Genomic DNA, 15,246 nt, shown 5'->3' on the forward strand with positions numbered 1-15,246 from the left:
TCCGGTCAAAGAGGAAAGCCACGTCACATCTAGGAGCGCCATAGAAGCTGTTTGATTGATGGAGTTGGTGAGCAATTAACAGGAGTCAAAACTGTTTCCGGCACTTTAAAAGTTATTTTAGCATTCTTTTTTATCAGGTGAGACCACAATCACCATACCATAGTGGAAGAGGGACCCAGTCAACAGAATTTCATGGAATTTTGTGTGGTTTATTTTTTCAGGGTCCTCCAGGCCTGCGTGGCGGTAGTGAGCTACTGTTACCTTTAACCGGGAAGGGGGTTGCGCTCCGTAGGAGTGGCCCCTATGGTTCGACATCGCCTCACCCGGCGTAAACGAAGGCGGCCAAGCTAGATGGTACTTGAACACGGCAGCTAACATTGGAGATTTGCATTTCCAAAGGAAGAGATATTTAGTTATCTCGTCTTTGAGCCAGACCCTACCGCCATGGCTCTTTACGAATATGTCACTCAGGAGCAGCTTGCGGGCTTCGACAAATATAAGGTATGATTTATAGGTTACAATGGCATGCTAGCCGCTGAGCGGACAGGCTCTGTACGTTTAGCAGCTAGTTGTCACGATCTGCAGGGTGCTTCCCCTGAAAAATGTGTAAAGGTACTCAGAGTTTACGGAACGATACCGGATGTTTGCCATTTTTCCTGTTGAAAATAAAAGCCGCAAAGTAGCTCATCTCATATTCACCAATGGTACGTTTTTAGTTTGAAATTTCTGCTCGGAAGTGTCCTTATTTTCTGTATTTTACTTTACATTTGGTGCATATGCGCTAACAGCTAGCGACTCCTCTCTGCTTATGTTGTATTTGAATGGAGGCTTCTTTGCTTTGACAGCACAATTCAGAGACTTTATCTATTTCCTTTTTATTGGACTCCAGCTGTTAATATTTTTTTTATTTCAGCCACTGTAAGGAATAAAACTGCTAACGAACACCTGTAATGGTAGCGTGGAGAGGAAACCATTGAACTGGATCCAGTAGGATATGAGAAACAAAGAAGCACATTAAAAACGTCTAAATTAATTGTAAAAAATCCTGGGGTGTGCAACATTGTCTTTTGATGGGTTTTGAACGGAATCACACTTTGTGTTTGCCAACTAATAGCATTTTAGTTGTTAGTTAATTCCCATAAGGATGCGCTTCACTGGGCTATTACCAGTGCGCTCATCTGTAAGGGCATGGAAGTCATGGAGTATTTTAAGTAGTAAGTTGATCTTTGAATATCTTCATTTTGTTAACATGTGCTATAACATTACAACTTTTTCTATATGTTTTGCATTATTTCAGTCAAGTTTCTTCTTCCTTTGAAACCCTAGTGTGGGTACTCAGGCTCCTTCCTAATACCTCATGCTTTTAATGCTTCAGACTGAAGCAAAAGCAAGAGTCGTCATATATCTCTGATTGTCACAAGAAACCATTTTTTCCCAGTTTTTTCCTTGTAAGTGGCTTCCCCTGTCTAATAGCAGCCGTAACCCAAGCACTGGTTTCTAGCAGGCAGCAGAGAAGGACAAATGAGAGCAAATGAGGGGATTGTGGCTCTCCTTGAAAACAGAGGTTGCTTTCTCAAAAGGGGAATAAAGATGCATATAGATGAGCTTTAAGTGGGAAGAACACAAGAGCGTGGAGATTGCTCAGCTGATCAGTTCACTTTTTTTTCTGTCACTCCACTTCTCACATTCATTTGTAACAGGTCACAGACTGCAGGGCCACCTTAGTTGGTAAATGGTAAATGGCCTGTATTTATATAGTGCTTTACTAGTCCCTAAGAACCCCAAAGCGCTTTACATATCCAGTCATCCACCCATTCACACACTGGTGATGGCAAGCTACATTGTAGCCACAGCCACCCTGGGGCGCACTGACAGAGGCGAGGCTGCCGGACACTGGCGCCACCGGGCCCTCTGACCACCACCAGTAGGCAAGGGGTAAAGTGTCTTGCCCATAGACACAACGACCGAGACTGTTCAAGCCGGGGCTCGAACCGGCAACCTTCCGATTACAAGGCGAACTCCCAACTCTTGAGCCACGATCGCCCCTAGTTGGTGTGAAAGTGACATACTTGTGTATCTGTTAATGCACACAGACTATGATTATAGTGCCTGTTTTTCCATGTATGGTTATAATTAATCACACAGGTGATTACACAAACAACCTATTATGTCATCACATATTATAATCATCATTATCTGCAGTGAACACGCTGTCAGTATTGCAGCAATAGATAAACATTTTCATATTAGGTTAGATAAATCATTGTGTAGGCTTGAGTGAGAGCACTGTGTAGTAAAATTAGCCTGTGTCCTTAGTTGGCTGTTGCAGTATTAAGTGCTGCACTGTATTCACAGTGAACTTGGAAAGTGAAGACTGGGGAGCCCAGCTTTTGTAAGAACAGTGTATTTAACAAAAACAAAGCAAAACAAAAAAACAATAGTTTTGTGTAGTCCCCTAAAAATGAAGATCCCACCCTTCTTCCAAGTATCTAAGAGTGACAGTGTGATCAAAGTCTATCGCAGGAGATGGGTGTGCCAAAGGATAGATATCAAAGATTCAATATCTACTCCTAATAGGAAAGCCTACTAAAATAAAACACACAGTCCAATGCAATATAGCTTTTACATTGGGTCCTACAATGGAAAAAGGTGCACACTGCAATCAGTTTTATTCTTATTTAGTATCAAGACAGTCCAGTTAACAAGGCAGTTGCTTTGCTTTATCTGCAATGAAATGCAGAATTAAAGACCTGTTTGTGATCACACCTCTGTGCCTCTTTGCAGTACAGCGCAGTGGACTCGAATCCCCTGTCCATCTACGTCATGCATCCTTTCTGGAACCTTGTTGTGAAGGTGAGGAAGACCCGTCCAGCTTAATGTGTCAGTTGCAGGCTACATCATTAATGAGATTTCCAGCCGTGTGCTGTGATACAGTAGCGAGGCGACCTGATGCATTACCAGCGCGCATTTTTCTGCCAGTGTCAGAACACATCAGTCACTGATTGTAATGGTTTGTTTTAGATTTGGGAGGATTTTTTGTTGTTGTTGTTTTTAATGCTGTCATTTAACCAGACAGTCATTTGAAAAGGTTCATATTAATATACATAAATCTTCTATTCAGCACTACTAATTAAATTCCAGTTATTCAATATGCCATTACTATGATGAGAAAACTGTGTGTGAGAGCTGAGTGCCATGATCATGAATTGTTGTTCTCACAGCCTCTGTTTTTTTTTTTTTTTTCTCTCTCACTCTTTTCTCAACAGTTTCTACCCACATGGTTGGCACCAAACCTCATTACATTTACAGGCTTTATGTTCCTTGTGTTGAACTTCCTCATGTTGGCCTTCTACGACTTTGACTTCAATGCATCTTGTAGGTCATTCACTTTTTCCTTTTTCTTAAACTGGGGAGGGTTGCTCAGTTTGTTTTCCCTCAAACAGACTAGACGTGGGTTGAATCCATCGCTGTTGTCTAGAGTAGGAAGAGAGATTCAGGCATGTGCAAGTTTGTTTATGGAAGGCAAAGTCCAGCGATCGACTGCCTATGGTGGCTCATGGTAATCACTAACCCGTTACGTCATTAACACAGGCAACAACACCCAGGGAGCTGTTACTGTTTACATGCCCAGACTACATCTCTGTATTGCAAATAAGATACTTTGCTCTGGCGTGTCTGCTGTCCAATCTAAGTGGTTACCTTATACACACATAAATGAAACACTCATGGACAAAAGGCTGACCTCTACAGTCAATAAGAGGGCCGGTCAGGATTTTATCTGTCAGTACTGAGCTCTTAGAGGAATAGCTAATCCAAACAGTGCACACATATTAACAGTTGTCCTAAAATATTGACTTTTTTAGATTGGATAACATTGGTCTAGTGAGTGGAATCAGTAATGTGGAAAATTACTCTAGTCTAAGTTTTTCATGATCTCCGTGTGTCGTGCCATATACTCACAATGTTTGTTTCTCAGCTGCAGGATACCAACACGTGCCTAGTTGGGTCTGGGTTGCAGCGGGGATCTTCAACTTCTTAGCCTATACACTTGGTGAGTTCTGACCTCTGCAACTCCATGTGGCTTGTTTTTATTTTTATTGTACATTTTTTTCCCCCTTCTTACTCATGGGAAGTAGAGAAACTCACAGGGAAGTGCAGTGCCCCTCGAAAGCTTAAAGGCCCCTATTCTGTTTTTGTTTCGGATGGTTACTTTATAGAATGAGGCACGCAGACACCTGTTTTTCTGGATTGTTTATATGCACTCATGTTACATCTCATAGCATTACATTTTCATTTTTTAGAAGTATCTCTAACTGAAATCATAAAAGTTATCAGACTATTTGTAACTTGAATCAGATAAAGCTGCACTTGTCTGTCTAAAGCTATGCATGACATCCTGGAGGTATGTGTATGAAATATAAGGGACCAACCACCAATGCAACAACATTATAAGAGTAAATATATTGCACTCCCAATTCTGATATCTATATATTTTATTTAAAAAAACAAAACTTGAAGGAAAGCATATTTGAAATAAAATTGTTGTCTGATATTCAGTATGATGTGTGGTTGTCAAGGCTGAAAAAAAGAGACGTATCTTCTGACAAGTAGCAAGGTGGGGGAAATCCAGGCTGGAAAATGTCATTGGGGAAATAGGTTTCAGTACATATGGCTGCCCACTTAATAGCTATAACATAAGTACAGTGGTCCCTCGCTATAATGCGGTTCACCTTTCACGGTCTTGCTGTTTCGCTGATTTTTTGTGTGTGCAATTTTGCATGCTTTTAAAAAAACAACCAACAACACATTTTTAAACAGCGCATTGTGTAATGTGTTCTGATTGGCTGTAGACCACTGTCAATCAATCTCGTGCCGTGCCTCTTGTACAGTACAGAACACGTTCAGCTTGTAAAATTTATCTAAATCTTTGATCGCTAGCGGTGTGACTCTGAAGTGCTGTATTGTATGTTTGTAAGTTTTCTCCAACAAACAAAAAAATGTCGATGAAACGTTTCGCACCGTCAAAGGCAATCACGGGTGCCTTTGGTGTTATTCTGTAACACTGGACTTATTTTTACTTTTAGAGTGTTTAAACCATAAAGAAAAGTGGGAAAATGTTCATGCCTGTCAGAGTAAAGTGTAGAAAGTGTGTAGTGAGGGGTTTTACAGGCATAAAACATCTATAATAATTGTAAAAAAAAAAAAGTTAGCTACTTAGTGGATTTCACCTACCGTGGGTTATTTTTAGAACGTAAGTACCGCGATAAACGAGGGACCACTGTAATTGCCTTTTGTTAAATTCTCCCAATTCTGTTTGGTCTTTGGGCTGAAGGAAGGACAATACTCGGTGTATAAATGCTCAATCAACAATCGTTTATTCCGTACAATTCAACACTTTATGAGCCGAGACCATCCGGAGGAGAGATGAGCGCGGGAAGGTGTCCGCCTGATCTTGAAGTGTCTGAGCGTTCCACACATTTATGTTATGACCTTGGCTTCCTGTGCAGTATGTTCTGTTCTTTTCTAATCAGACAAATAAGGTGATGACTCTCTGAAAACAGTATTTCTTATAACTCAGCAGTATAATGCATCATAAAACAATATCATTCATTCACAATAAATGAGCAGTCTAATGTAATACAAATCAGTTTAATAACTGTGATAGTTATCACCTCTTCAGGAGAATAATGCAAACTAAAACTACATAATGATTTCACAATCTTTAATTAGGGGTCTAACGTGGCATAAGATAATATAATAATCTCACACTTTGAAGCAGCTTCATTCCCTGACTGTAGAGAAGGGTCACACTGCAGCATCCTGAAACGTAAGCCATTCCTGCTAGACTGCAGAGTTAGGTTAGAGTTGAATCCTCTCTCCGTTTCTTCTGTTTGTCCTGAACACCATTAGTGAATGACTGATAGGGCTGTTCGATATAACGATATGTATCGGATGACGATATAAAAACGTCTATCGTTTCATTTTACGCTATTGTTTGTTTCGTGGTGTCGCAAAATAAACTTTACGGCAATATATTTCATCATTTTGATGGTCACTGTAGTGGCTATATTAATTTCTTAAAGTTCTCTCTTTCTCTTATATTTAATATAACCACACTACGGACGGACAAGCGCTTGTTTTTATGCGTTGTTGTTAGCAACAAGGACCGTAAAATCACCGCGTGTCCACTTGTTTATTTTCCACATAAACGTTTCACAATAAAGCTCAAGATCCTGTTGAGACTTTTCAAAATAAACTGAATCACGTGAAAGATGCAGAGTATTTACGGATGAGAAGCAAAAAAGAGCCGCCAGGTGCTAAAAAATAAACCTTAGACTCAAACGTTAGAGCAGGCTTTTCCCCGCAGCACGCCATGTAATAAATACTCACAAAGAAAACGGCGGCTGTTACAACTTATGTCTAAAAATGTATCGTTTCATGCATCTGTTAAAACATTCGACTCCAGGTACACGACGCCCAGCTGGAAACACTTCACGCAAGTCGAGCTGCCCAAGATTCACAGAATTTACAGGAAATGTTACATTTTTGTGATTTATATCGTTATCGGACGATAAAATTCTTATATCGGGATATGAGATTTTGGTCATATCACACAGCCCTAATGACTGATGACCTCAGTAATCACTGCGTGTAACATTAAATGTGAACGTTTAGACATGAACAAAGCCTCTTATCTCTGGGCATACTTTCAGTTTTGACTTTCTCATTGCAGTTTATGATAAATATCTTTTTATAATTCTCTGTTGCTCTCCCACTGACATGATCTGTGTTAGTTATACTGATCCCTTCTTATCTATCCTTCCGTCATACTCTGTGAACCATTAAAGTGAAGCAACCGTGATGTTTCATGTGAGGCTGTGCTCCTGAGTGAACTGAATGAAGCCCAGCTGTGTTGGTGTAACAGTGAAGTGGGAAGTAGGAATGTTGCTCCCTTTGACCAGTTATGCTCAGCCTTAGCTGAGCAGAGATGTCATCATATATACATATTAGGGGTGCAACGATATTCGTATCGATATTGAACCGTTCGATACAGTGCTTTCGGTTCGGTACGCATATGTATCGAACAATACAAAATTTTTAATTTATTTTATCAACTTTCCTTCTGACGATGCTGTCTGTGTTGAGCGCTCAGTGAATCTGCGTTCGACTACTCCGCCTAGGCTCGACAGTGCAGCCTAGGCGGAGTAGTCGAACGCAGATTCACTGAGCGCTCAACACAGACAGCATCGTCAGAAGGAAGAGCGCAGGGCAAGCTAGCGAGACAGAAGTTAAGCTCTCTTTGCAACATGGACCTCCCGCACCCTCATTCAGATCTGGCGTTTGGAATTATTTTGGTTTTCATGTGACGTATGACCCTGAAGGTAAGCGAGTCATGCACTAAAGTAAAACAGTATGTTGGATGTGCCATGCAATGCTCAATTACATGGGTGGGAACTAGTGTGTTAGCGCAGTTAGCTCGTTAACGTGTTGGCCGTCTAGCCCCATGCACGGGGCGATCGGCGGTAGCTCGTTAACGGAGATTTGCCGTGTTGTGGCGTTAAGGTCATTTCAACGAGATTAACCTGAAAGCACTAGTGGGAACACGACGAATATGACTGCACATTTACGCCGACATCATCCTAGTGCAAAGACAAAAACAACAAGCATGCTACTAACTTTAGCCGAGTCATTTAGACAGCTGTTAGCACATGATTCTCCTTATATGTTTAATATGCTGCTGAGAATATAGCCCAGAAGAAGCGGATAGTATAGCTTTTATTTTGGAAAGAGCCATTTCTCTGTAATAAACTCTCTTTTCCAAAGATGAGTGATTCCTCAATCAGATACAGGGCTCGCAATATCGCTAGCCCGACGTCCCGGGGCTAGCGATCTTTTCAGTCGGGCTACCAAAATCTATCTCTTCCCTGCCCGTCGGGCTATTGTAGGAAGGAAAAATATATGTCAATGCTTTTGCATTCTTTCAGAAATGTAGCTGGGTAATTATGTCATTGGCATCGGTGAGCCACTGTCAATATGTGACATATTGAAGTCGCGTTTGAATTTGTGCTTGTTTTTTTGCTTTCACTTTGCAATGACAGCACTGATCTGTGAGTGATGATAATTTGTGCACCAATTCCTCTGACATCGTCTTATTAATCGTTAGCTTACTATGCAAACATGACAAGTGAAATCTCCCGCAGCTTAAACATGTGAGAGGTTGATCGCGCAGAGAATCGCTGAGCTTATGTGAGTGCGTGTGTAAAAGCAGCAGGATATATATTTGACTACGATGACCTTCACAGACAGATATATATTTTAGTTCTGCTGAGCCAAATAAGACAGGTCAGGGTGAAGAAGTGACAGCCAAAGAAAAGCTTACCACAAAACGGAGAAGTTATGACAAATCAGACTATAAGGCAAAAAGAAAGTGCAGCTTTATGGTTTCATGGACAAAAGAATTTCTGTGGCTGCAATATGACGAGCTAAATAACCAGGGCTGCACATAAGTGGTCCGCAGGTGCGCATTCGCTGTCAAAAGAAAAAACACGCACAAGGGTTAGGGTTAAATTTAAAAACTGTACTTTTGAGTTAAAATATATATTTATAATTTTAATAAATGACAAATTAAAAATGCATGAACATTTTTTTGTATCGAAAAAATATCGAACCGTGACACCAAAGTATCGAACCGAACCGAACCGTGAATTTTGTGTATCGTTGCACCCCTAATACATATCCCCATAAACTTGTACTGTATGTGCTGATCTGTGTCTGTCTGTGCTTTTTATAGATGGTGTTGATGGCAAACAGGCACGTCGCACCAACTCTTCCACACCGCTAGGGGAGCTTTTTGACCACGGTCTGGACAGCTGGGCCTGTGTCTTCTTTGTGGCCACTGTATACTCTATATTTGGGCGTGCGGAGAGTGGTGTTGGTGTGGTCACACTTTTTTACATACTGTGGGTGGTGCTGTTCTCCTTCATACTGTCCCACTGGGAGAAATATAACACTGGCATCTTGTTTCTGCCTTGGGGATATGATATCAGCCAAGTGGTAAGTTTTTGGGCATTTGGTTGATTGACAGTGTGAGACACTACTCTAGACTTCTAAACATCTGTCTTGTGTCCTGTCTCCTTGCAGACAATCTCCCTTGTTTACTTGGTTACTGCTGCTGTGGGTGTGGAAACCTGGTACCAGCCAGTTATTTTTCACCTTCTCTACAGAGACCTCTTCACCTTTATGATCATTGGTGAGCTGTGTTTAATTACTCAGTTACTGAATATGTTCATTCATTAGCCAAAGCAGTGAAACTGAAACTAATTTCTGCTGATTTCCAGCTTGTTCCTTCACTGTGACCTTACCTATGAGCCTCTACAACGTCCTCAAGTAAGCACAACTTATATCAGTTTAGATCATATTTTCTTTTTTCTCTTGCCTTTGCTAATTCTGTTCTTAACTGTTTTCCCACGGTGCTTTTGCAGGGGTTACAGGAATAACACACTGAAGCACAGCAGCCTGTATGAAGGTTTACTGCCTTTCCTCTCGCCGTTTCTTCTGTTTGTCCTGTCCACCATTTGGGTGATCTACTCTCCATCCAACATCCTGGTGCTGCAGCCCAGGATCTTCTACCTCATGGTGGGGACAGCTTTTGCCAACGTCACGGTAAGTGTGTGATTTTTCTTTTTCTTTTTTTTTCTTTTTTTTTTTTGTGTTGTTTTTTTCCTTCATCTCTGCAATGTAGTTTCCTCAGTCAGAATTTCTCACTAGAATTTCAAACTCTGTACTGATACCCAGGAAAATACTTGATACCATTTTCTATACCAAAGATTTCATTTGTGTTTTTTCAACTTGTCAAAGATAGATTACAATAGTCCTGGTCCATGCACATGTATTCAGCTACAGTCCTGTTTATTTCATATGCTTCTGGTGACTTGGCTGGGTGATGTGAGGAAAATGTAATATCGTGATATTTTTCGGCTATATCGCGATACACAATATACATCGCAATATGTCTTGAAACCCAGTGCCCCCGAATCAGTGCCCCCGAATCAGATTGCAGAGTTTAAAACGGTCTTAATTTTGCAGTGGATGACTTTTGAGCTGGTGGAAAGTTTTCTTGGTACTGCTACCTTTTGCGGCAGTAGTTTTACGGCATGTTTTGCAAATTACAGCATTATGTTCAACATCCTCCTACTATCACCATATTTTTCCTTATCTGCTGGTATATAGACACGCATGCTCAGCACAGTGCGCGGGTAGAACATTTTCTGGTTGGGGGGGGGGTTAATGATGCATTCGCAGCATGTGGGAGAAAAGAAAATTTAGAGTGAGTTACATTCAGACAGCTTAATAATTCCATGGCGACTTATACTGGATGGTTACAATAAAGCCATTTTAACCATCGTACGTGGAAAAACTTGAGATACATCGAGTTTATTCGATGTATCGCCCACCCCTACTTGGCACCGTATTTTTCTTTCTAAAATGAGTTGTTAAGGTGGCCTGCCACTGTTTCTGTTTAGCTGCTGGTGAACTTCAACTCAGGACTTTTCAACTTCAGTGTGAGACTTTAGGAGCAACACAACACTTTTTAGACCCTTATTGTGTTTTTCTGTTAAGTAATGCTGTCTGTTAACCTCACAGAGGGGCAAGACTAATAGCATTTGCTGCCTAACTCCCACAATAATGTTATCCTTTTATCAAGTAGCCACAGTTACTAGCTGTTGCCTTAGCCATCTGTTAAGTTATGGTTTAATGTGACTGTTAAAACAGTATATAGGCTAACAGTAATGTGTATGTCAGCCTGGTTAACATTTATGTTTAATACTTGAGTGTTGGTGAAACAGTAGCTTTACTGACCTCATGGAATTCCTCAGAAATAGAAGGGCGTCGGTCTGTAAGATGCTGAGTATCTATTTTAGAAAATCAAAAAACAAACGGGTACTATCGTGTTTTTGGAAATCAAAACATGCCATACATATTACTTTTGATGAAGTACATAGTTAATGCTTTTTCACGTGTTTTTTGTGAATGTGTTTGTCTTTCAGTGTAAGTTGATTGTGTGTCAAATGAGTAACACACGCTGCCAGCCACTGAGCATACTGTTACTGCCCATGACAGCGGTGGTGGTGTTAGCCATCACCAGGGTCTTCACCAACGAGACGCTTCTGCTTTATTTGTGGACAGCTGCTGTCGTATTAGCGCACATACACTACGGCGTGTCTGTGGTAAGAGCACATATGCAAAGAACATGTTTGATTCCCTGCTGTGCAAAGAGGCTGCAGCTGTTCCAAAGACAAAGATGTGTTTGTTGCTGTAGCTCTGCCTTTATCCTGATTACCAGCACTGCAGCAGTGCCAGTAACACGCAGCCAACTGAGGCTAAGAAGACACTTAAAAAGCCCCCCAAAACAGTGATTGTGTTCATTTAGATCAAAACTTATAGACGTTAAACCACCAAATTCCAAAAGGTCTTCATTTATGTAGCCATTTTATACATAATACATCTTACTGCATGGCCTGTATAGCTGTAATGAATAATGCTTCTGTCCTATATGATTTAACTTGGAGAGAAAATGTGCATGTTAAAGAGCAATGGCCCAAAACCTGAACCCTGAGGAGACCAGTAATTTTCGTGTTCCTAAACTTTGCATTCAATGCAAAACTGAACTGAAACAGAATATATGAAGGCCTTTGAATTTGAATTAACTGCTGTTTTTACCTTTTTCGTTGCTAGGTAAAACAGCTCAGTAACCACTTCAACATCTTTGCCTTCTCCCTCAAGAAGCCCAACAGCGACTGACAGGAGGAGGAACGAATCGGCTTGAAAGGAGCAGAGGTTTAAGCTTCTCTCCTCCTCTGCTTACCGACACTTCACTTTCATCACCGCGGAAACTGCATCCCCTCCATCCATGACAACACTGCAAGTGGAAAGGACTAGGGTTTTCTTTTTCCAGTGTCTTCAAAAACACACAGTCACTCTGAGCACGCACGCTCACACTTCCCCTAACCTATCCACCAACCAAACTCTGGTGTCAGCGGTGTGGTGGGCCCAGGGGCTCTGGCTTCCGTCACTGATGATTGGCCAACTTGGTTGAGCCAATGAGGTGCAATTGTTTCCTACGGAAATGTGCTTCAGTCGCGAGGACAGGAGCCCAGACGAGCCATGCAAAGATAAACACTCGCATCGTTTGTTCTGCTATCTTTCGTGAGGGCCCTCATTGTCCCAGCGCAGTGCCCAGACCGCCCCCCTCTTATATTGTCCATAACAAGTCAATGCCTAACCCTTAACCGCACACGTTTCTACTCCAGGCCTCCACCTCACACAGCCTGTCTTCTAAGTTCCGACTCAAAGTGAGGAAAGGCAGAAATTCCCCTCACTTATAAGATAGATGTACAAGCTAATTGACACAGGAAGATGCATTATTCTGTTTTAATGCAGATGAATAAATACTTTGTGGCAGATATTTGATTATAGACACAGCCACAAACACACACACGTGTACTCTTAAAAGTATTATGAATGTATCGTATGCCTTGGGGAAATGCCATTTCAGTTTTATTATATTAACAGGAATGCCTCAAGTAGTGTTGTTCTTGAACGTGACCAAACCATCAAACTCTGGCCACATGTGGCTCCACAGCTGGGTCCAGTGTTTAAGGTTCTGTCACCTTTTTTTTTAATGAGATGACTTATATATATATATAAATGGTATGTGTCAGGGGGATTTGGGGCATCCTTTTTTTCTAACTTAAATGAAACTGTAAAACATTGTACAAATTTCCCTCTGAAGTTCACTGTCTGCGCTGTCGTCTTAGAACAGAGTTGACTATAGAGCAAACCCAGGTGACTTTTACTAACTTTCCACTTTGACCTCTGAGCACTGGCTTCCCAACTCTACCTACTATCTGAGGTGTCGTGTCTTCATGCTGATTCGTTCTTTTCTTCTTCTTTTTTTTTAAACACTTTTTTTAAAACTGTGTTTTGGTTGTAGTTTTTAACATTTTTTAACATACATCACGTCTTTTGGGGGGGGTTTGATTCAACTGTTGCTATGGCAATGGTGTGTGGTAAAGTTGCGCAGCACTTGAATGAAGAGTGGGTCCAAAAACCGCTAACGGAGCGGGCTCACTCTGAGGGAACAAGTCGTCGCACGGGACACCGCGAACTCCACAGCACCGCCTGGCTCCGTGGTCCCTCCTCGCACTGATACTGTCAGCGCCTCTATTTTTGTTTTTTCTCAGCAGTGTGTCTGATAACTTCTCGTTGCTTTTTCCGGTCCTGTAAAACACTGTTCCTCTCTTGTGATTGTAACTATGGATCCAGTGTGATAGCCATTCAGTCATGGCCTCGGTACTTGGATTTTCATCAAACTGGTTTTTAAAGCATGCCGAGAGAAGAGGGGCAGGCTTGTTGTAGTTCAGCTCAGGTTGTTAGTTTCACCAGTTTGAGCTTCACCGTTTTTGAAAACCAGCCAAACCAGAAGAAAACCAGTATGTATGTAAAGTTCTTGTTTACTTGGGGTACCTCAGTCTTTATTGAAAGGTGGGACAGGAAGAACCAATAAGCTGAAAATAAAAGGACAAAACTCAACACTGAATAAGAATTATAGGAAAACCTTGGACTGGGCTCAGGAACAGTCAGGCCGGTCAGGAGTTAATGTTTGTTTGTTATCTGACTGAATAAGATTTACAGTCATAGTAAGCATCATCTCTTTATACAGTCTTCTTTATTTTAAGGATACATAGGTAACATGCACTGGGGATATATAAACAACGCTGGTATCATCTCTGCAGTTTTACCACTTGTGCAGAAGTTTTGTACGTAAACTGTTACTGAGCATCACTGAACACTGAGACCACAACACAACCTAGTTACTGTCCCTGTATGGCTGGGAGGAACATGGACAGCTAAGTAGGTGATTGTGATTCGCAGTACCTGTTTTTCAGTCATTATCGCATTATAACAGTTGACACTGATAGGACAGTTTTTGTTTTAATAAATGATGTTTATGGAGCCCCGCTTCATGAAGTAGATTGTAGTAATATGGCAACAACTGTGACTGATTTAAGCCTGGCACAGTGAGCTAACTGTGTCTCTGGTGGGTTTGTGCACTGTCTGGGTATGTACAGCTCCATGAGTACATGTCTGTTTAAGTATGGGTGTATACGCTGTATGTGTGAATATCTCTGTAAATACATATTATTATTTCTTCTTCCTTTTTTTTTTTTTTTTTTTAAACTAAGTGGGATTGTTGACTGTCTGACAGTTCATGATGGGGTGTGATGCCAGTCAGCAGCACAAAACACAAAATGGTCTATGGAACAGTGTTTAAATGTGTCAATGTTAAGGTTTTTTGGTTTTGTTTGTTTGTTTTTAACAATTGTAGGATTTTATTTTTTTTTTATGTGTGCTGCTTTACCAGCTGATGAGATCACCTCCAGGTCTTTGGGATCCTGTGGAAAGGAGCAGTAGGATTTCCTCTCCAGGTTGCAGACACTACAAACTCAATCCAAACAGGGAATTCATATCAGAGAAAATGTTATCTGGGATTTTTTAAAATTATTATTTAAAGAAGGAAACAAAAAATTGTCATGCTGCTTCCTTAGCAAGTCTTAACCACCCACCCTCAGATGAACCAAGCTGTTGTATAATGCTGCTCTGGCAAACGCTCCAGAGCCTCAGTGTGGCTTCTTGTGATGTTGTACTTAACCAGTAGAAGAAGGACTGTACGGAAACAAATAAAAATAGATTTCTTTAACATTTTGCTGTTGACTGAGGTTTGAACTTCAGGGCTTGGAAGCCTGTCATTTCTTAAGTGTCCTCCTGAGGGTAGCAGAGAGCAGCATTCACTCACCTCGTGTAGTAAGAGTGCTGCACTGTGATTACATACAGCACTATGTTATTAGCTGCATGCAGAATATTCAGAGAAACTTTCCACAGTATCCCGACTGTTGTCTTTGAAGCTTTTGGGTGTCAGCGCAAGTTTGATTGGTTAAAAGCAGTGAATATTACAGCTGACCCATCTAACAGATTTGAGCAGCACCTCATACACTGTTGTTTTAATATATGTGCCAATCCTCTTTGCACACAGTAGTGTGCAAGAGTCTCAGACCACCGGTCATTTCTTTATATTTTGTTAGGAAAATGGAAATAGTTGCTATGATTTATTGAAGCAAAAAAAGACTTTGTACAATTTTAATGAGCTTGGAACTCAATATTTGGTGTGAGTGCTTTTTTTTCTTC

General features: G+C 41.1%; 1 protein-coding gene across 2 annotated transcripts; it reads left to right on the forward strand.

The window, feature by feature from the left end:
* Position 1: 1 nt before the first annotated feature.
* selenoi (selenoprotein I) lies at positions 2-12,975 on the forward strand. 2 transcript variants are annotated; one of them, XM_026194087.1, is made up of 11 exons: positions 2-67; positions 222-501; positions 2,785-2,853; positions 3,267-3,375; positions 3,977-4,051; positions 8,792-9,054; positions 9,142-9,250; positions 9,339-9,387; positions 9,483-9,663; positions 11,049-11,228; positions 11,737-12,975. In XM_026194087.1, exons 2-11 carry the CDS (start codon positions 445-447, stop codon positions 11,842-11,844), a joined length of 1,200 nt encoding a protein of 399 aa, XP_026049872.1. In that variant the 5' UTR covers positions 2-67; positions 222-444; the 3' UTR covers positions 11,845-12,975. The 2 variants fall into 2 exon arrangements, with proteins under 2 accessions (XP_026049872.1, XP_026049871.1); XM_026194086.1 differs by lacking the exon at positions 2-67 and adding an exon at positions 72-137.
* The last annotated feature ends 2,271 nt before the right edge of the window (positions 12,976-15,246 follow it).

The sequence above is a fragment of the Astatotilapia calliptera genome, chromosome 15, assembly GCF_900246225.1.
Source record: "Astatotilapia calliptera chromosome 15, fAstCal1.2, whole genome shotgun sequence".
In the NCBI taxonomy this organism is placed as follows: domain Eukaryota; kingdom Metazoa; phylum Chordata; class Actinopteri; order Cichliformes; family Cichlidae; genus Astatotilapia; species Astatotilapia calliptera.